Genomic DNA, 22,500 nt, shown 5'->3' with positions numbered 1-22,500 from the left:
TAACAAACAACATCAATCCTAAAAATTGAGGTCTCATTGATTGTGGATCTAGAGGATATATTGATCCTTCAACCCAAAGATCTACATGCTTCTTACCAGCATTTCTTTCGTCTTGCAACACATGTTCTTGCACTCTACCAACCTTAGTCCGCTTGTACAAGGGGGCATATTCACCCTCTAACTGAAAATGTATATCCCACTTTCTTCTCGTTCCTCTATCCTATATACACACATTGCAAGATGAAAATGTTAACATAACCACATAATTAGAATGGATCACAGTGTCGATTGGTCAACTACAAATGTTGCATGGAACAAATCTCCATATCGTTCTTCAATACTGCAGTGTACACAAGCCTTAAGGCTTGGCTTTTGTACCTTGCTTCTTTTTTTGCTTCGGGTGGAGTGGAGATAGAAAGATGCATCTTCAGTCTTTTCCAATATTGCAAATGCTTGTGCAAGGCTTTGGTTTACGCAAGGTAGCATGCTAACATATAATGCGGATGCAATACAATTTGAATCTTCCATCTTCTACCATCAATGCTCAAGGGAGAGAAAAATGCAAAATAAAAAAATTTTAAAGGTTTGTGCGAGATAAAATTTAACAGGTGCAGGAGTGTTTACTACTGCTGGAGTACTGAGCAGGCACACAAATACAATTTCCTCAGGCACACAAATACAAGGAAATTGATGTTGAGTAGTTATGGTTGTAGGCAGCACGTTTTGGATTGATTTGCAGCTATATTTTTTATCCTTAATATATTCTCGTGAGATATGTGGAAGTCATCATAAAGTACATTTTTATAATATTAGTGCATTAACCATTAACAATTCAAAAACTGATATTGAAGATTCCAAAACAAGAGAGAGAGTCGTATTATTTTACTATTTTTTGGCATATTCTTCTACGATATGCTAAGAGAGAATGCGCTAACAGGGCCCTTTTCGAGCCCATATTTTTCCTAATGGTTACGTGTATTCTCATTTCTGAGAGAGTGTGTGAGAACTTCGAGTATGAGTGATTAAGAAAATCCGAGGCGGCTTGGTTGTAAGCTTATTGGCTGTGCCTCATTGGAATACAAGCACTCTTTCCTCATTGGAATACAAGCTTATTGGCTGTGCCTCATTGGAATACAAGCACTCTTTCCTTTATTGCAACATCCATCATTTATATCTTTCGCACTTTAAGTTTGTGGCACGCATGTTCTCTCTGCCATCATCATACGGTTCTCTGACAAAAGCAGCCCCGATTCTCTGTGTTTATTTATTGTTGATTCTCGTTTATTTATTCCCAAGCACCGAGTCCGAGTTTGTGAGACCAAGCATCGAGCATTGTTTGCAACTGAGTTCTTCTTGTAAAAGAGTTGTAAAATTCCATGCTCAAAGTCGAGTGAATAATTGTTGGGCATCTTTTTGGATCGAGCAACAACTATAGTGTGACCTATTGTGGTCCTGTCCAAAGTGATGGACACAATGTAAAAATCAAAGTTGGATTTCTTAAAGGGCTCGAGCAGCTACCAATGTTAAACTGTAGGCACAAAATGTGGGCTAGTTTGAATCACACAAGCATAAATATGAGTGGCTGCTACAACTAATAAAGTAAACTGGCAGGGTCATGTGGCATCACAATATGATATAAATAATAAAAGTGCATAATCTATGTGCTAGATGACATGGTTCACTAAGCTAGCCTGAAGAATAGGCTAGATTTAACCATGGTGATGATGAATCAAACTCTAGACTAGGTTATGGTTGACGATGTGATTTAAATTTTCATGAATGACATCTAATGCAACCTAAAAAGTTGGGAAATCTACAAATACTTAGGTGATACAAATGATTTAATGGACTAGAAGATAGAAGGAACAAATGGGTAGCAAATAGAAGCCATAAGAATAGTAAAATTCATCAAAATTGGGGGACTAAACGTAATATTATCGTGTACTAAGAAAAATCAGAGTACACCTTTAAATACAAGAACAATTATGCATAAACATAGTAGTGTACAAGCTTAATGGTCTATATCGGTGGACTTGAAGGACCTATAGTTCATACCATGAGTAAATCCAAGTTCTATTTATGTGTGCATGCAATTCAAGAAGTCATATTCCCCACTATGAACTTCCATCGTCATTCTCAAGCTCAAATTTTTTTTTTTAAACGAGCTAGTATCTTAATAGGAAAGAACCTATAGACCTTTACCCTAGCCTTATTGTTTTAAATAAGCCCTAGGGAAATACCAGACAACTCGCTTAGGGCTACAAGCAATGGGGGTAGACACCAAGGACCATCGTCCACCCTCATCCTCAAGCTCATCATCCAACCTTGTCCTTAAGCTCATCAGCCTCGCTTGTCTTCCACCCTATGCAAGCTCAACTCCTTACTTTCTATTCTATCTCTTGCTTTGGTTTAGTCCCTTGTTTTTGTCCCCTGTATTTAGGTCCAAAAACACCTACACCTTACTCTATTTATTGTCAGTGTCCAGGTGGTGGCTCTTTTTTTCCACCATGTGTCAATGTCATCCCAAGTGTTATACTCCACACGTTGGATGTTCTTCCTAGAGCGCTTCATGAAGACCTTAAAAGACTTTGTGAGGCAAATTAGCACTTCCCTTGAGGTAGTGGTAATCAAAACCTTTTGAGTTCTGCTAAGGTCGGCTTGTTCTTGTTACAATGGATGCCTTTGATTTTCTTGTTCATGCCCAAAGTTTCAATATGTATAGCCTTCCTTTTCCATCTTTGACTTTCTTTGGAAAAAATACTACCCCCTCCACATGCATTACCACATTGTTTTGATTGGTTGCTTTTTATGTTGTCTTGAAATATTAGTTTGAAAATTGGATTTTGTGTTATAATGGATGCCTTTGATTTTCTTGTTCATGCCCTAAGTTTTAGTATGTCTAGCCTTCCTTTTTCATCTTTGAGTCTCTTTGGAAAAAATCACTACCCTCAGCATGACTTACTATATTGTTTTGATTGGTTACTTTTTATGTTGTCTTGAAATATCATTTTGCAAATTGGGTTATAGGCATCGTGGAATAGGAAACCTTGAGATTATTTGTCTTTCAAATATTAAGAAATAGTACTTATTTTTCCACTAGTTGTTACTTGGGCAAGTGGTGCATGCACTACTACATATTAGCCTAATACCGGCGCTTATACCGACGTCATTGAACGGGGTCTAAAAAAGCCCCGTCATCGGTATAAACGTCGGTATATGCGCCGGAACCACGACGTCGGTATAAGCATCGGAGAACAATACCGGTGCCTATACCGGTGTCTATACCGACGTCTCACTGGCGCTAATACCGACGGCTATTCCGGCGTCTATACCGGCTACTATACCAGCACTTATACCGGGGTGTATACCTGCCCCTATACCGACGTTCACCGGCATCTATACCGACGGCAGTACCGGCATGTATACCGGCAGATATACCGGTGAATATACCGGTGTATATACCGGGGAATATACCGACGCTGTACCATAAATTTTTTTGGGGCAGAATAGTGTTGCCTGGCTGTTGCCTGGCTGCCTGCAATGAACAGGATCAACAATAGCAAACAGACAGCACCATTCAGTCTAAAATAGAGCACAAAAACAACCGTTCTCGTTTTTTTATTTTCCAGATCGATAAACAAGAAATTAAATTAAACATTAATACTCAAGAATGTTTTGATCATATACCATTAGTTTGAAGGTCATCTTACATCATGGTAATGCCTCCCAATTGACGGTCTCTCCTTCTTCTTCAAGCATCTCAAATAAGGCCACAAGGCCATGTTTGTGAGCGTACTTCTCCTCTCGCCTACTTGGTGGGCGATTCATGGCCAACTCCTACACAAACGATTAACAATTATAACTTTTAGAAATCAACATTTAGCCCACATACATACATTTACATAAATAAAATTGCTACAAATACTTACGAATTCATGGCGCATGGTTTCGTAACCACCACTCCCAAGATGAGAAGTCCCTACTGTTTGGAGTCTTGCCCTTGCCGCCTCTCTTTGTTGTTGAAACCCCTCTGGTGTCTCTGTGAGCTCCTGAGCAATGGCTGCCCACTCCCTGTCATCTAGCCAAACAAGTTTCTCTTTCCCCTCTCTAAATGCATCCCTCGCCTCTGACCTACGATGCCCCATCAAAATGCGAGCTGTATACTGTATCCACTCAGTAGAGACGACATTCATAGGGTCAGATGGCTGAAACTCTTGCTTTATATTTGTATTTATATAATTTTTCTTCCCCTTATCTTGCTGATCCCATTTAGTCATGACAGAGTCGTGAAACTGTATAGTGCACAATTGTCGAATGCGTGTCTTCATTGCCTTCCCTGCACTATTCATTATTGGTGCCCCATCCCTAATTGTGTATATCTTGCTGTTGTCATGGTCATGTGCACCCCAGGGAGTGGAAGGTGACCCTATGGGTGTGCTATCAACAGATGAGAGCGAAGGACGACGCTCACGTGGTGGTGGTGTCATAGCATCTGTGGCACTACCACCACAACAACCTCCCCCTGAAGACCTACTACGTGAGCACCGTCTATGTGAAGAGGTGGTAGATCGAGCTGTAAGAGGAGTGGAAGGCTGTGTGGTATGAGGTGTGGGAGCTGCTATCATACCCACGGGTGTGGGAACTGGCGTCGGGAAGCCAGATGGTGAGGCAGATGTCCCTGCTCCAGAACCCCAATAACTCTGAGCCATGGCTCTCTGCTCTGGAGTCATGGACGAAAGAAAACCATATAACTGCTGGGGACTCATGCCCTACGGTGTAGGATTAAATGAGAAATCAGGACTGTAGTCGTAGGGCGGTGAGTCACCCATGGCCTGTTGGACAAAAAACCATATGACAAACTTGTGCGAAATGAAAATTACACGGTAAACAATGAAAGAACCATATGACAAACATTAACAATGATAAACAACAATGGTAAAACTATATCAACTTGCACCTACAGTAGTGATTATGATGGTAAACATTAACAATGGTAAACAATGAAAGGACCTTCAATGTCATAAAATCATTACAAATATGTCATAACTATTTGCATAATCATTAAGATACATCATTTTAAAAATCATTATCTATTCTATCATCCTCATTAAGATCAGTAGCCCCAAAGAGATCTATGTCTATGTACATTTCAGCATCCTCATCATTAAAAGTCCCTTGATGAAGGATGTCCTCATCATCTATGTCTTCTTCCTCAACATGTTTTTCAGCTTCCTTGGTTTGCACCTCTTCATTTGGATCTTGCTCTAGTTGCTCCTCTTCATTTGCTTGCTCCTCTTCATTGTTGATATCGGCTTGTTCTTGCTGCTCTCCACCACCCTGTGCATCCACATCACCTTGTTGTAGCTCAAATTCTTCAAAAATTTGCTTACTGCGAGGGGCGACTTGAACCACAAATAGCCAGCGTGGGTCTTTTGGATCCGTTTTAAAGACAACCTGCTCACAATGCTCTGGGCGCACAAAAGTATCTTGCTGATCGGTCCATACCTTTGTGGAGTCCACTTGGATGAGGCCACTCTTGTCTCTACGTACAGTTGCATGTGGCCCATTCATGATTACCTTGAACCACTTCACATCAAAGATAAACAACTCAAAACTTCTGAAGCCAACCTTTAATATATCTTGAATGGTTCCAAAGTAATCAAGCATTCCAGTAATTGTGTTATCATCACTTGCACTTGCACAACTTTCTTGAACAAACTGTGATGTGACACCACAATCAAAGGTTGCTCTTCTTTGGTGTATTCGTTCTACTCGAAAATGACGTCCATGTGACCAAAACGCCCCATATTTGTGATACTACAAATAGCACATAAAGATTGTTGATGGAGAAACAAACACTGACGCATGTAAAGAAAAAAAAGAGAGACACGTAGAACTTAAACACTTACATGCCAATCGCATCCTTTTGTAAGCTCCTCCTCCTCCTCTGTTATAGTTAAACCAGCACGTTTGGCTTCTAAAATTGTAGCTTCTAGCCATCTACCTGTGGGAAAGTCCGGAAGAGCTTGCATACCTTCTGGATATGGGAGATTTCTTGTAGTGCGATTCCTTCTGAAACTTAAACGATCTTGTACTCACTGTCGCTTGAGAGCTTCATATGTCTCAATCCACTTCTCCATTACATGAGAGTTCAAGATGTAAAATTTGTTGATTTTTTCCCTCAAATTGTTATCCATCTTTCTCTTAATGCCTTGGCCTTTAGGTTCCTCACCAATGACTCGCCTATTAGACTCTTGAGACCATAGTCGAGGTATCTCTGGATCTGAGGAACTTAAATATTCAGTGATGTAAACAAGGGACTCTTGTATCAGTCACCCTTCTGACATACTACCCTCTGGGCGAGCCATTTGGCGAACAAATCCCTTTAATGTCTTCATAAACCTCTCCAAAAAGAACATCCATCTTGAATGGACTGTTCCAGCAACTGCAACCTCATCTACAACATGAACTAGCAGATGCATCTGGATTGTTAATAAACTTGTAGGGAAAAACTTCTCTACCATGCAGACTGCCTCTATGGAGTTTAAATGCGCTGTCTCCAAAGTGTCTCTCTTTATCTCTTTTGAAGAAATCCAGCGCACCAATGTGCCAATCTTATAGATAGTAGCTCTAATGTCTTCAGTGAGGCAATCTTTTATTGCTATGGGTAGCACAAATTGTAGAAACTTGTGCCAATCATGACTCTTGAGGCCACTAAGATCATCATCCTTTGTAAATGCACTTTTCAAGCAATGCATACAACCTGTAGGAGTCCGAAACTCTGAAATTGTCCTCTTGACTTGTTGTTCCTCCATCTTACTAAAAACCCATGGGGCTCTTGGAAGTAGCACCTTTCCATTGGGTCTAGTGCGAGCCCACAACTCTTGCATGCAACCAATCTCTTCCAAGTCATCCCTTTGGCCTTTAGTCTCCTTTTTTCCTGTCATAGTCTTCCACAGAATGTCAGCTACATTCTTGAAAATATGCATCGGGTCAAGCAAATGGTTTATAAGGAGATCACCCCAATAGGGGAGTTGGTGAAAGATAGAGAGCCTCTTCATCCCAAGACATGCCAAGTTGCCACATTCCTCCCATTTGATCTTCCAATCGCTTGCCTTCAATGCACTTGGAGGAGGTCTTCCTAGATTACCATCCCGCAATTCATGATTTTTTGGAAGATACCTAACATGTCCTTGGTAGACATTCTTTCGTAATGCTTTTGAGTATCTTGAATCAAGTCGAGGACCACATACAGGACATGCATTGTAACCCGATATAGACAAACCTGAGCATTCTCCATAGCCAAGCCAATCATGCATTGTCCACATGAGAATACCTTGCACAGTTGTAAGACTTTGGCCACTCTGCTGCTTTGACATGTCCTTCACTTCAATTCCGTTCCACAAGGTGCGTAACTCATCAATAAGTGGTGCCAAATATACATCCATGTTCTTCACCTTGTACTTTCCTGGAACTAGTAATGAGAGCAACAAATGACCTTTCTTTATTTCTAACCATGGCGGAAGATTATAATTCACAAGGCAAACAGGCCATGTGCTCCATGAAGAGCTCCTTAAACCAAAAGGGTTTACACCATCCATTGCTAGGCCAAGACGGAGGTTTCGAGGTTCTTCCTTAAAAGCCGGCCATTTCTCTTCAATGTGTCTCCATGCGGGTGAATCAGCAGGCACATGCATCACTTCATCTGTGGATCGAGTTGTGGCATGCCATGTCATCAAGCTTTGTATAAGAGAGTATAAACATTCAAAAAGCTTATGCTCTCCATCCATGCAAGGCACTCTACATCAAAAAAAGCTTTACGCATAAAAACATAACGCATGTGAAGCCTTATGCATAAAGCTCATCCATAAGATTTATACATAAAACATTATGTATTAAGCTTTATGCATAGATCTTAATTCATGCATTCAGCTAGATTCATATAGCTCTATGCATAAACTCTATTTATAGAGCTTGCATAAGCTTACAAGCCCTATGTATAGAGCTTTTATAATCTTACAACCTCTATGTATAAAGCCTATACATAGAGCATATGCATTAAGCTTTTACAAGAAGGCTATGCATAGAGCTTTCAACAAGAAGGCTATGCAAGCTCTATGTACAATGTCCATGCAAGTTTTCAAGAAACCTATGCATAGAGATTTTATAAGCTTGCAAACTCTATGCATAAAGCCTATGCATAGAGCTTATGCATAGATATTTCACAAGCTCGCAAGCTCTATGAATAGAGCTTATGCATAAAGCTTGCAAGAAGGCTATGCATAGAGATTGCAAGCTTATGATAGGTTTTATGCATAGATCTTGAATTAATCCTATGTATAAGCTTACAAGAACCCTAAACTAACCCTAAATCATAAAACAGGGATGCAATAATATGTAGAAAAAAGCATAAACAAGGAAAATTGAAAGAGGATCTACCTCTTTTTTGGGAAGCTGAAGGAGAGGATTGGTGAAAGATTGGTGAAAGAGCTGCAAAACAAAATATTAAACAAAATAATTAGTAAATTAAACACAAGAATAAGAACTAATACAAAGTAATACAAAACCCTAAAATCTCTATGCATGCATTAGGAGATCTATGCATACATAGAGAGCTCTCAACATGCATAGAGAGCCAAAAAAAACACAAAACCCTAAACGTCCTATATCCTAAATTAAAAAGCAAAAGCAAGAGCATATTAGTAAAAGTGGAGAAGGAGAAGAGGAGAAAAGAGGAAAGAAGGAGAAAAGAGGAGAGAGGAGAAAAGAGGAGAAGAGGAGAAAAGAGACGACGCATACCTTCTCTGCAACGTCACGAAAAACAGAGAAAATACGCTCTCGGCTGTAAAAAACTTACGAGCGTCGGTATGTGCGTCGGTATCAGCACCGGTATATACTTAGGAATGTGCATCGGTATCAGCAACGGTATATGCTTCGGTATGTGCTTCGGTATACGCATCGGTATACGTGTCGGTATACGAAAATTTCAAATTACCCCGCTCGACTTATCTCCTCCAAGATTACGACGGGCATACCGACGTTCGACATTTGCGTCGGTATTTTAACGTCAGTATGCCCTCAAGCTCTAGTAGTGATGGAGCATATAAAAGGCCACATGTCCTCCAAGTAAAGCATGATTAGATGTAGCCAGTCTTGGATCTAAATGTGAAAAATGCACACTCCAAAATGAAATGGAGTAAAGATAACTTGTTTAAGGTATGGGTTCCATGCAAAATAACAAAAGGTAATGTAATGCATGGACCATATAAGTTTACAAAATTAAAATTTATACCCCTAGTTTTAGATCTTTCCTTTTCAAATGGTTGCACCTAATCATGCTGTAGTATCCCACTAAGAACTAACATGGTGGTAGTCATAGCATAGGGCAATGTGTCCTCTACCAAGAACTAGCATGGTCGGGTAGCAGCATACTACACCCTCCATATCCCTTTAAGACCTACATGAAGCCATGGTCCCTCCTCTAAAAACTAGCATGGTGGTAGTGTGGTGGTTATAGTAGCTAGCTATACAATACACAACACTATGCATCGAGTTAGAACTACCATAGTTGAATGCACGATCCCACATGTCATGCAATAAAACATTTTTAAGGAGAAAGGAAATCATGAAAGAAAAGTGACTAACTTATCTTACATGGGTGCATGCCAAGAGTTTCCTAAGGGTGGTTGCACGAGACCGAAAGCCTAAAATTTTTGGATCTATGGTGGTTCTCAACTTGCAAAGTAGGCATATTCATCATTCTCAATATGGATCCATAATCCTAGACATTTGGAAGGGTGCCAAGGTGGGTGCATTTCATGTAGACAATCAACCAATTTCAATCCTAGAATTAGTTGTACAGGGAGCACACTTGCCAACAATTTAAGTCTTCTAATATATCTCATTGTCAATAATCAAATACGCAGACCATGCCTGCCCACTAACCAGCACCCACATCCTATCACAGTTCACAAATGCCCCCAAAAAATTGCTACAACACCCTAGCATATTTTGACCATTCAAATTGGCAAATTATGTTCATTGGCACTTTGCATCAATTGTATGTAGTTATTTGAGAATTATTTATAATCTACATATATTCAAGGATTGTGCTTCTAACGAAGGTGGTACAGCCTACTGGAAATGACCAAATATTTAAGGTGCTAAAAAGATTCCTTATGCAAAAAGGCATATAACTTTTCTTTGTATAATTGTTGAATATGTTGGCTACCATTTGCTTTAATTTTTTTGAAAAAAATCTATGTGGGAGAAAAGAGAAGCTATAGCTTCCCAAAGTTAATGGCATGCCGTCCTTTCATTGAAAATCTTCAAGAGTTGGTACTCCTTCCTCAAAACTCATAGCTTCTAACTTCTACAATAGTCAATAATTCATTATTCCTCGTATGAGTGTCCTCCCATTGGTCATCCCTTCTAAGGCTATAGAGTAATGCATTAGTATCTTGGTTAGATAGCCCATCCAAAGTGTGCAAATTTGCTTTTCTAAATGTACTTGTAGTTGCCCTTTAGAATTCATATTTAGTTCAACCTTTGTATAAACTATTGTAATGCAATAAAGATAGTACTACTTTGCAACTTTTGTTTAGCTTGAGGTTCATCATTTAGATTCTATCAAAGGTCTTAGGGGGGAGTTTTGGATATTACTAATTAGTAGAAACATCTTGATTGATAGTTCCATGTATATTTCAGCTCTTTCCTCCATAAGACTAGAATGATCACAAGCATGGCCAATAAATTTTGGAGTCACATAAATTTGGAGAATGATTTTAAAAGCAAAAGAATTGAGTAAAGGTGAAGAATTTGGCAGCCAAGTACATCAAGACTTAACCTAGCAAAGAAACACAAAGGATCACGTGATGATTCAATTTTGAACAACATGATAATCTTGTCTAGCACATTATTGTTGCAAGATACATGAGAGCTCACAAATTTTGAATGGTGAGACAATAGTTGATATATGTGGATCTTGTCTTGAGATATGTTGTTTCTCTTTGTGAATACATAACTACAATAGCTAATTCAAAGTTCTTGGTTGGATTCTCCATTAGGTTGTTCGCTGTTGTAGAATTTGCACCCCCACATATCTGCAAGGAGTGCTGAACGTTATATTCAAGAACAATTTACTCATGCAACTGTAAGAAAAGGCTAACTAACTTAGGTTATATGTGTACATGTGAAGGGTGGAGGGTGGCTGCATGATAGCCAGAAAGAACAATCTTTTGGTCGACAGTGACTAATGTCCATAAAGACATTTGCATCACTATCCTGAGTCATTGAAAGGTGCTAGGATTGGCCATAGAGCCTCCCAACGACGCCAGCCAAACCCTTTATTAGTCGACAAAACTTAGAAAGTGAATGGGATTTGGATGTAAAAGGAGGAGTACCTGCCGAGCATCATGACAGTGGCTTGTGGATTGGCTCCAGGGGAGGTGAGGAAAGTGGAACCGTCCACGACTCTGAGCCCCGTGACGCCGGTGACACGATAAGTGGGCCAGTCCACGACCTTGCCGAGCTGGCAGCCGCCGTGGTAGTGCCAGCTGGTGGCCACCTTGTTGTTGCAGAAGAGAGCCATGGCAGTCGGGTCAGCGGTGTTGCGGGGGACCAGATTGCCCACAACAGACAGCCCAGCGCTAATCCCCTTGGGTAACTTTTCCTCCCACCACAGGTATGAGACATTCCTCACGGCCTTCGATCTCACCACCTTCATCCCCATAATGCACTTCTCCATGTCTTCCTTCTCCTTAAAGTAGTTGATGCTCACTGCGGGATTGTCTCTCACGCTCTTGCTTTCAGCCTTAGCCTCCCCCTCGACGCAGGCCCGCTCACCTTCACCAACAAAAACCCCACCCTGTCCCTTAACTCTTCGAAGATTTCAGGCCGTAAGCTCATAAAATGCTCATATACCGAGCTCACTGCATGTGGATCGATCCTTTCTCGCGGTACCAATACGCTCCAGATCCCTACTAACGCTCGGATGTAGTTTGCATCACCCCCGCTTAGCGTCTCGATGAACGTGTCGAATGCTCTTTTTCCTACTACATCGACGAGCGACGGCGGAAGCGGTTGGCGGAAGGGCAGTAACGTAGGCACGATAGGATTGTCTGCCATGCCTTCTCCGACGTTCGGAAGGTCTAGTATCGGGTCGATATTTAGAGAACGAAGATACTTCCTTGGACCGATCCCGCTCAGGAGAAGCAGCTGGGGACTCCCGAGTGCACCTGCAGAGACTATCACTTCGCCACCTTGAGATAAAGAGGCCCGATGCACACCTCCTTGTTCATCAACGTACTCTACTCCGGACGTTTCCGGAGGCCCATTGCCTAACACGGAAAGAGACAAAGATGGCCGGTCACGGAAACTGTCGATTTCAACAGAACCAAGTCAGCCAGTAAATCACTGATCGCAGGGATGAACACCTACGCACCTGGATGGAACAGGATCTTGCCGACTTCTGCAAACAGCAGAACGTCGATGTTTTCAGGCTTCGCATAAGCTAGCAATTCCTGAGCCGACCGCCGATTGCCATTGCTATCGAAAATGCTGCCACTGGTCTTGGTCCCATACCTATCATCCAACGTAACTCCGTTATCTGGCAGCACTCCGGCCTGCAGAAGCCCCACGCGCACAGTGGCCTGCCAATCAGGAAGCTCCGAGGGAAAGCTGACGAGCGCCTTCTCCACCCACTCGTAAGATTCCTTGACAAGGCGCTCGTCCCACCCAACTTCCTCAATGTATGATGCGCTAGCCCGCGTGTAGAACCCAACGTTTATACTGCTTCCACCTCCCAATACTCTTGCTCGATGATTGGCCACTCCTTCCTCGGATGCAAAAGCTTGAACCGGGGAGGTGCTTGAGTTATTGTCAATGATCTGCAAAAGAAAATTGCTTCGCGTGGTAAGAAAGGGGTCCGAGAAGCCCCCACGTTCTAAAAGCAGGACCTTGAAACGTTGTGATAGCGTGGCAGCTAAAGGGCATCCAGCTGTGCCTCCGCCCACGATGACGAAATCGTATTCCGAACTCGGGGACGAGAAAGATGCGTTTTTTACAAAGGAAAAGCTCGAGATACCTGTACAGGCGACGATTCAACATGGAGACAGTTTAGAGTCTGCACTAGCCGCGGCAGCAGCATCCGACGATTACGAAGGTTCGTTCATTAAACGAGTATCCAAATGTGAAATCAGCAAATGCGCTTTGGAGAATGGACTGAAGACACAGCTGCGGCATACCAGCTGTACACTGACCAACTCGTAAAGCAGCCGCAACCAGCACAGATAGTATAGTTATGAAGACAGCCATGTTGCACGAACTGAGCTAGCAATCCTTGAGAGGCTTCCAGGCTCCAGCCTTCCTGTCGCTCTACAACTCGATCCACCGTTCCAAGTTGTAGGGATAGAGGTTGAAAACTTGTGCAGAAGATCCCCAAAACCTGTTAGCAACTTCAATGAATACGTACCTGCAGGATTGATCAATGAATACTTACCTACACCCTCGATAGTGCAGGCGCGAACATCAAGAAATCACGATCGCTTTTTGTGCTGGCTGTACGAATGCAAGCTTTTCCTCGAGTGGAGTCTGGACTGCGATTCCCGTTAGGACAGGATGAGCTGGACTCGGGACTATAGTGAGATGCCTTAAATAGTTTGGGTTTGGTACACCGTCCCATTCACTTTCTCCGACCTGCATCTACGGTGGCCTTAAATAGTTTGGGTTTGGTACACCGTCCCATTCACTTTCTCCGACCTGCATCTACGGTGGCCTTTTGAATTGTTGGGTTTGTCACATCTATCTATCTATCTCGTGGGCAAACGAGAGGAGGGAGAGGGCCACCGTCCACGAGAGGCAGGAGAGGGCAGCCACTTGGTGGGCAAAGGGGATGGACTAGATCATACTCAGGTATTCAAGGTTCCACATATTTACACATGTAACACTAGCATGTGTTTGTGTGTGCATGCATGTGTGTCTACGTGTGTATATCAAACACACACAAACACAGCCACACATAGTTCATACACAACAAATATACACACGTGTATACACATAAGAAAAGACAAATATTAAGGAGAATGTTAGATATCCGTAACGCCGCTACGGGCGTTACCACAAGAGGAGACGGCCTCTGGCTCACCACCCAGCCATAGAGGAAGAATGAGGATTGCCCCTCATCCCCCAGGCTACATAGTGTGTGGCCTGCCGTCCACACTAGCCTGGCCGCCCATGACTCCGTATGGGCGTCCTCTCCCACTGAACCCCGGATATGGCCATCGGTCTGCCGTCGGTCATTCACAGGCATTACAGCCTACGTGACATTACCCCCCCCTTAAGAAGAGTTTTCGTCCTCAAAAACAAACTGGGGAAACCTTTTGGAAATTGCACTACGGCGTTCCCAGGTAGCTACCTCCTCATCCCTATCTGTCCATTTAAGAAGTACCTCCTGGTACACTTTATGTCGGGTCTGTCTATCACGATACTGTAGAATCTTTTCAGGTTCATGTGGTATCTTTGGTGGCTCTATCAAGTCCACCAAAATCTCTGGAGAAACTGCGTTCTCTAACCCGTGAACTGATTTCTTCAGTTTACTGACATGGAAGACAGGATGGACTTGAGAACTCTCCGGTAACTCAAGTTTATATGCTACGTCCCCAATCTTCTTAAGGATTTTAAAAGGACCACAATATCTCGGAGAAAGTTTATCACACTTTCCCGTTTTCATGGTTTCTGACTGCGCAGGAACCTTGAGGAATACAAAGTCACCTTCTGCAAAGGTCACCTTTCTTCGTTCTTTATCCGCATAAGTTTTAGCGCGATCCTGAGCGCTACGAATGCTCTCACGTGCGGCTCTGAGCATATCATTCATATCTTCAAGGAAATCCTTGACAGATTGAATCTTCTCCTTTTCTAGGCCTACAGCCATTGGAGATCTCGGCTGGAATCCATACATTAACATGAATGGTGTAAATCCAGTTGCTGAGTGTTTGGAGCTGTTATAGGCAAACTCCAGTAAGGGTAAGTACTCTTCCCAATTAGATTGCTTCTTACTAACATAAGAACGCAACATATCCTCTAGAATTTAGTTAACTCTTTCAGTTTGACCATCAGACTCCGGATGATCTGCCGTACTCATACTCAGAGTAGTATCCAGCTTTTTGAAGACTTCCCTCCAAAAATGACTGTTGAACTTTCTATCTCTATCCGACACTATATCTGCGGGCAGGCCATATAGCTTGTAGAGATGTTCAATAAAGAGTTTTGCCAACTCTGGCATTTTAACAGTTTTCTTCGTAGCAATAAACTTTGCCATTTTAGTTAACCTGTCCACTACCACCCACACTGAGTCATTCCCTCGACTCGTCTTGGGTAAACCAGTAATGAAATCCATGGAAATGTTTTCCCATTTCCCTTGAGGAATCTCCAGCGAATGGAGTAGTCCTCTAACCTTAAGACGTTCATGTTTATTGACTTGGCACTTATTGCATTTCAGCACATAAGTCTGGACGTCCTTAAACAAACTAGACCAATAAAACTATCTTTTTACTAGTGCATAGGTCTTCTGAATCCCGAGATGACCCGCACTTGGACTATCATGACTTTCTTTAAGAATTTGGGCCCGAAAGTCACCAATAGTTGGTACACATATTCTACCCTTGTAGAGTAAGTACCCGTCGTCAATGGAGTAATTAGCATATTTCTATTTATCACTCCCCTTTGAAGCCGTGGCAGTCAAAGGTAATGAAGGGCCTACGTCAGAACTCTCCGGTTCCAAACTATACCCAGAAGACACGGCTAGTCTCTCCGGACTAACTCTCGCTTCCCTTCCCGTTGCACCTTCGGCCAGTCTCTCCGGACTAGCAATACGTGCTAACGAGGGAGGTGGTCGCGTCTGTGAAGAAGTGTGTACGTGTACAGCGCGCCAGACCTCTGTAAAAGATGGATCGTGCTCACATAAACCACGTAGGGACTCCAAGAAATCATTCTTGAAGACTGTGAAACTAAGTTCATTTATCTGTGGCATGCGACTAAGTGCATCTGCCACCACGTTATACTTACCTTTCTGGTAACGTATCTGAAGGTCAAACTCCTGTAGAATCTCCGCCCACCGAGCTTTTCTACCCTTCAGTTCATTTTGACTTGAAAGCCATTTCAGACTTTCATGGTCCGTCCGGACCTCAAAAGTGGCACCATATAAATAGTGTCTCCACTTTTTCAGTGCATGAACTATCGCTGGTAACTCTCGCTCGTAAGCCGAGTAGTTACGTTGCGCACGATCTAACTTTTTACTTTCAAATGCAATTGGGCGTCCCTTTTGCCTAAGTACGGCCCCAATGGCCTCATTACTAGCGTCTATTTCCAAAACAAACGGCTCATTCGGATCGACAATTGTCAAAACAGGTGCAGCTGCTACGGTCACCTTGAGCTTGTCAAAGCTCTTCTGTTGGGCGTCCCCCCAACTAATGTTTTTTGTTTTTGACCATTAACTGGTCAGTCAACGGGACTGCGATCTTCACGTAGTCCTTCACATACTGTCGGTAGAACCCCGACATGCCAAGAAAAATCTGCAGTTCCTCGAGATTCTTCGGCGGCGCTGGCCATTTAAGAATAGCCTCTACTTTTTCTGGCTCCATCCACGTACCATCGGCGGATGTAATATGGCCAAGGTAGTGAATTTCTGTGTCAAAAAATTCACATTTGCTTTTCTTTGCAAATAATTTGTGCTCTCGCAACAACTTGAACACTAGACGCAAATGCTCTATGTGTTCTTTCTGTGTCTTACTGTACACAAGAATATCATCTAGGAAAACTACTACGAATTTTCCCAGATATGGACGTAAAATACTGTCCATCAGCGTCATGAACGTCGCTGGAGCATTGGTTAGCCCAAATGGCATAACCAAAAACTCAAAATGCCCGAAACGGGTCCTAAATACTGTCTTCGCAACATCTTCTGCTTTTATTCTAACCTGATGATACCCAGATCTCAGGTCTATTTTTGTGAAGTATCTCGATCCATAGAGTTGATCAAACAACTCATCCATGCCTGGCATCGGATACTTGTTCTTAATCGTTATCTGATTAAGAGCCCTATAGTCTATGCACATCCGCATAGACCCGTCTTTCTTCTTTACCAGAAGAATAGGCGATGCCCACGGACTTGAACTAGGCCGAATAAAGCCTTTGTTCAAATATTCCGTTAATTGTTTTTCCACCTCCTGTGCCTCGGAGTGGCTTAATCTATAAGCAGGTTTGCTTATAGATTTTGATCCTGGCATAACTTCGATGCCATGGTCTACTTCCCTAGATGGTGGTAAACCATCTGGTAAATCATCAGGAAAAACATCTTGAAATTCTTCTAATAAATTCGTTAAAGTATCTACGTACTTTTTCTTTAATGTCTCATTCACCTTGGATTTTTTCTTGTTTGAATCACATGCATGCCAAACAAGGTTTTCAAACAGTGGGTCTCGTCCAAGATTATTTTGTTTTTCTTGTTTGTCTACGCAAACATCATTTATCGTTTCATCTACGGAAACAGAATTCAAAAGAGGGTAACAAGCATATACCTCTGCTATCTGGTCTCTGCGGACCGCTGTACACAGCTCCATGGAGGAAATAAGTGGTGTGGCAGGGACAGTACGGTCGCCCTGCAGGGTGATGACTCTACCTCCATGCTCAAAACATAGCGTATTATGTAAGTAATTCCGAGCTAGACTAGGGCCCAAGCCATACAGCCACTCCCTGCCTAGATATACGTCTGCTCTGGCTAAGTGCATGACCTAAAAGTCAAGCGGAGCCTTGTAGTCCTGCATAGATAATGGGACCCCCAATACTACGGTATTCCATACCGTTTTGTCATATTCGTTGGCTAGGCCAACAGTATACTCATGATCACTCTGGGTCTCAGTCAATCCCAACTTCTTGACTAACGAGTAGTTCAAGAAATTGTGACTAGCTCCATCATCAATAAAAACTGTGACTCTACGGCCACCTATGGTGCCATACATGCGCACCATGTCATGCGGACCTACAGTAGGCTGCCACATCGCTGGTGTCACTGAACAAGCGTGATGCTCATCACAATGGCACACTGTCACCTCTCTGAACTCTACGGAACTGAGAGGGAGTCTCTGCACTGTATGCAACTGCCTAGAAGATTTACCATCTTTTTTGGGCTCGTTGCCACTCGTTCTGGCTTTAGGATTTGGACACTCAGCCTTCGTGTGTCCTCCTTCATTGCAATTAAAGCAGCGATTTTTCTTTCGCGCTTTAATATATTGCTCTTTCTTTTGGTTTTCGGTGTCTCTTTTTTTTCTGGATGGTCGCGATTTTTTAGACCAATGACCACCCTGTCCTTCCTGGTCCGTCCTATCCCCTTGTTTGTCATTGCGGAACCCTTTTCTTTTGAGGCCTGACCTCCTCTTTTCACTACCCTCGGCCCTGCTAGAACCACCACGCGCACTACGGCGCTTGATGTCATCGAATATCTGTGCATATTGAATTGCCTCTGCTAAGTCTTTAGGCTGTAGGGGTTCTACGTACTCAAGGTAATCATCTTTGAGGCCTCTCTTAAAGCCTCGCAATGTCTAGAATGCATCGATTCTCTTTAGCTTGAGTACTATCTCCCTGTAGTTTGAGATGTACTGAGTTAGGGATTTGTTCTCCATCGAGCACTTGTCCCATAACTCCTAGCTTCTCTCTGCCTCATTAATAGGCAAAAATTCTTTTCGAAACATTGTTTCAAATTCCGTCCAAGTGGCAGGGCGAGTTTTCAGACTCATCCACCACTTGTACGCTTTGCCGGTTAAAGAGAGGCTAGCCTCTACGGGCTGTATACGGCTAGGCTGCTATCACAGCGCATGCAAATCTGACCACTTCGCTAGAAACATATTGACTGAGTCCTTGTTTCTCTCCTTTTCCTCGCCACCAAAACTAGGCGGCTTTAAGTCTTTTAACAACGACGAAGCTATCGCTACGGACGGCCCCGCAGGCGCATCGGCCTGTATTCCTGCAACCACTGGCGAGGCTACGCTCACCCGTGCCGCAGGAGCTCAGCTACCACGAGGAGTCGGAGTATTAGCCGAGGCGGCTGTCAGTGCATCTAACCATGTGGAGATGCTTTGTAGCATCGTGACTAAATCAGCCTGGACTTTACCCATAGTGTTCAATTTGGCATTAAGATATTTAAACAGTCCACTAGAGAGCTCCGTCTCTGTCAAGACATCAGCAGGATCCAATAGGTCATAGTTATCATCGTCATAATCCAAGAGGTCCTCCTCGGTCCCCTCGGCGACGTCAGTGTTCATGTCCTCTGGCTCATCGGCCAGAAAGGGGTCATCAGCCAATGCGGCCACTGCGGGCTCGCTGGGTCCTAAGGCAGGGTCAATAGACGAGGAGGGCGCTGGCGGATCACGAGTGATCAATAAGCGCGCTCTGGACCGAACAACGGTCGGGGGCGTGTATGGCCTGACAATTCGGTCGGGGCCAAACCCGCGACCGAGGACAAGAGACTGGAAAAACCTAGAGCAGTAGAAGGCGGTGGGGACACACTACGCCTAGCAGACATTTTTAATTCTTGCAAAAAATAATGCGAGAACTCGGAAATTACTAAAAAAACGCTAATAAAAATGAGCAGTGGTGGAGAGAGAATAATAGTCACCCCCCTTTACGGTCGCCTGTCGATTTGTGTTGCGTTGCGAGCCTCTACAAGGACGCTTTCGGGATGCTCTGATCCACGAGAAAATGCCTGCAACTCATAACAAAAATTAAAATGATCGAGAGGTGCCTTGCCGGGATTATTTCTTGCGGGGATGATTCTCCTCCCCAACCGAGAGAGAGAGTTTCCTTGAATTTTTTGATTTTTAATTTTCAATAAATGAATAATAAAAAATAATTTTAAAAAAATAATTTTTTTAAATCTTTAATTTTCAATAAATGAATAATGAAAATTATTTAAAAAAATAATTTTTTGGGTCTCTGGCCACTGGTGGGTTGGCTGTTGGTGCTGGCCATTGTGGCCCTTGGCCGCCCGCCGCCGTTGGCTGGCTGGCGCCGCCGCCGCTGGCCGCCCCTGGCTGGCCTGGCTGGCTGGCCGCTGCCGAGCTTCAGCGCCTCACACTCGTCGCTCTCTTCTACGCCTCACACTCGTGGGCCCTCGCAGAGCTTCAACGCCTCACACACACGGAATTGCAGCTTCGAGTAGCTAATAAGGTTCCTGTGCGTAATGCGACGGCTTGTTTCACCCCACCGTAATGCGATGGCTTGTTTCGCCCCCACACACACACGGAATTGCTTCGCCCCCACACACACAGGGGCTGGTCGTGGGGGTGGTCTGCGCCCCCCCACTTCAACAAGGGATAAGTGGGATTGGCCGGGCTGGTTTCGCCCCCGTTCATCCCACGTTTATTTCGTGGGGGTTGGTCTGCGCCCCCCCCACCTCGACACAGGTTTCAATCCTACGTGCGTATGTCACACACACAAATGTAGACACACATAGTTCATGCATGTGCATAAGGCAGAGACTCATATGCACGAGTGCTAGAGAGAGTGTAAGTGTTCGAGATTTTGTGTGTGTGTGGGGGGGGGGGGGCAAGAGAGAGAGAGAGAGAGAGAGATTCCATGTTGTACTTGAAGACCAAATGGGCCGAACAGTGGGGCAAGCCCAGAAACATGAAAGGTAGTTTCAGCATCCTATTTGCACAATGGGCATAAGTGTGACAACAATCCATCTCAAAATTCTATCTCTGAGAGGGAGATTGTCATGTATGATCCTCCATAATAGGAAATTTAGCTTGGGGGAGTGGGTTGCCTTCCAAACTGAAGTGACTCGAGATTTCCAGATCTGCAATTGATCAAAGGGGGCAAGTTTCTTCCACTTGTCCTTCACTTTGGGAAAGCAGACCTTAGTCCTCCATGTTTTCCAATCTTTTGTGTGTCCCCTCGACGATGACTCACGTGTCATAGGGATCTTCTCGGAATGCCTTGGAGAGCTCACCTCCAGCTACCCTCGTAGAGAAGCAATGCAAGACGGGTGGGCTACGACATTTGTTACACTACGTGGTACACTATACTTGGAATTTCCATGACATCCTTTTTCAAGTACAAGCAACAACACATGCTAGGGGAAAAGAAAGTTATGCATGGAAACAAAGGAATCATCGGAAAGGATGGAAGCATGTTGAAAATGGGAAAGGAGCTATACAAGAGTTTGTAAATAAGAATGTAGATACAATGTCACATCAGAGTCGCATGTCATACTTTGATAGTTCTCAAGAGACACATGTTGTCATTCCATCAATCTACAAGTAAATAGATATCTTGCAAGCGATGAACATGACACTAAATGCGTTGAGCAAGAAGAACATGTCCAAGTCTACCTTTGGTAGAGTTTGGCGAACGAGGTTCAAAACTGTGTGTGTCGAAAACAAGCACATTTTCCAAATGTGGTACTTGCACATCCATAAAATTGGAATTGCAATGCACCAAAAGTCGAGAGAAGCGTGCAAAACATATAATGAGAAGAAGAGCACACATGCTTCGACAAATGAGCTGCATAAATGTTTACTATGGTTGGAGATTATGCTCAGAGCTAGATCCAAATCAATATTTGTACATCATTCGTGATAAGATGGATCAACAGAAGACATGCATTCCACGGCTGCAACCTATCCCAAAATCATTGGGTCATGCAATGCAATTACCAATGTCATTGACCGGAGCTATAATCCATGGTCATGGGCAGAAGGCATATGGCCACTTTGCTATTGGTCTTTGGCCGAGAGACCCCAACTTCACATTGGGATCCTTGGCAATGTGTTTACGAAATTTGGAGAGAAATAACGAACATGTTGATGGAGACTTGATGATTAGACAAGATCTAGGATCCCCATCTAATATTTTTGAAGCACTGACATTGAGGGTGGCATTGGATATAATAGCATGAGGCTTTTAAAAAAAGATAATCCATACATACTGACTCTGCAAAACAATATCAATTCTAGTGAAAATGTCAATTTCGCAATGCAATGTCAAGGGCAAAGTGACAATATGGGATGCAACCAAGAGGTGGGTTCAACTATACCTATTCATTTTCAAGATGATGATGGCTGTGTGAAATATGTGGATCCAAATACTCAAACCTTTAAACGCTTGCCAAAAGTGTTAATGCTTCAACTTGACAATTGCAGATCGGAGAATACAAACAGATATGTGTTTCGATTTCTTTCCTTGCTTGTAGCAAGGGGAGTCTTTGACATGGTTCAATAAGGATTCCTTCACTACTACAAATAACGGTGTAAATCGGTGCTTTCTAGCAACGCTTTTCAAAGAGAAAGCCAAAATTTGGGGGATGGGGAGAAACCATTGCTAAAAAGAGTCGATATACCCATGTAGGTATACGCACTGATATAACCACTGGTATAAGCGACGGTAATAACCGTCGGTATATACGCCATTATAAGCGACAGTTTGCAGCTCTTGTAGCAGCACATATAC

At 43.2% G+C, this 22,500-nt stretch overlaps 1 protein-coding gene across 3 annotated transcripts; it reads right to left on the bottom strand.

Moving 5' to 3' along the window:
* Positions 1-10,854: 10,854 nt before the first annotated feature.
* Positions 10,855-13,366, bottom strand: LOC147602716 (protein HOTHEAD-like). 3 transcript variants are annotated; one of them, XM_086797562.1, is made up of 5 exons: positions 13,245-13,366; positions 12,957-13,084; positions 12,443-12,887; positions 11,403-12,338; positions 10,855-11,102 (listed from the first exon to the last, which is right to left on the bottom strand). In XM_086797562.1, exons 1-4 carry the CDS (start codon positions 13,312-13,314, stop codon positions 11,794-11,796), a joined length of 1,188 nt encoding a protein of 395 aa, XP_086653688.1. In that variant the 5' UTR covers positions 13,315-13,366; the 3' UTR covers positions 10,855-11,102; positions 11,403-11,793. The 3 variants fall into 3 exon arrangements, with proteins under 3 accessions (XP_086653688.1, XP_086653685.1, XP_086653686.1); XM_086797559.1 differs by having other exon boundaries at positions 12,443-13,084; XM_086797560.1 differs by having other exon boundaries at positions 12,443-13,084; positions 13,260-13,345.
* Positions 13,367-22,500: the final 9,134 nt, after the last annotated feature.

Source organism: Cibotium barometz, chromosome 66 (genome assembly GCF_041138505.1).
Source record: "Cibotium barometz isolate CiBa-2024 chromosome 66, ASM4113850v1, whole genome shotgun sequence".
Taxonomy (NCBI): domain Eukaryota; kingdom Viridiplantae; phylum Streptophyta; class Polypodiopsida; order Cyatheales; family Cibotiaceae; genus Cibotium; species Cibotium barometz.
This window is presented reverse-complemented; position numbering and strand designations above follow the sequence as displayed.

What these genes read in the sequence shown, in the direction of transcription:
- LOC147602716 (XM_086797559.1), bottom strand. Translation starts at nt 13,314, where the DNA reads ATGGCTGTCTTCATAACTATACTATCTGTGCTGGTTGCGGCTGCTTTA. An exon ending in AGTTGGTCAGTGTACAGCTG is followed by an intron (nt 13,085 to 13,244) that starts GTATGCCGCAGC and finishes TCGCCTGTACAG; the next exon opens with GTATCTCGAGCTTTTCCTTT. An exon ending in CAAGATCCTGTTCCATCCAG is followed by an intron (nt 12,339 to 12,442) that starts GTGCGTAGGTGT and finishes TTTCCGTGTTAG; the next exon opens with GCAATGGGCCTCCGGAAACG.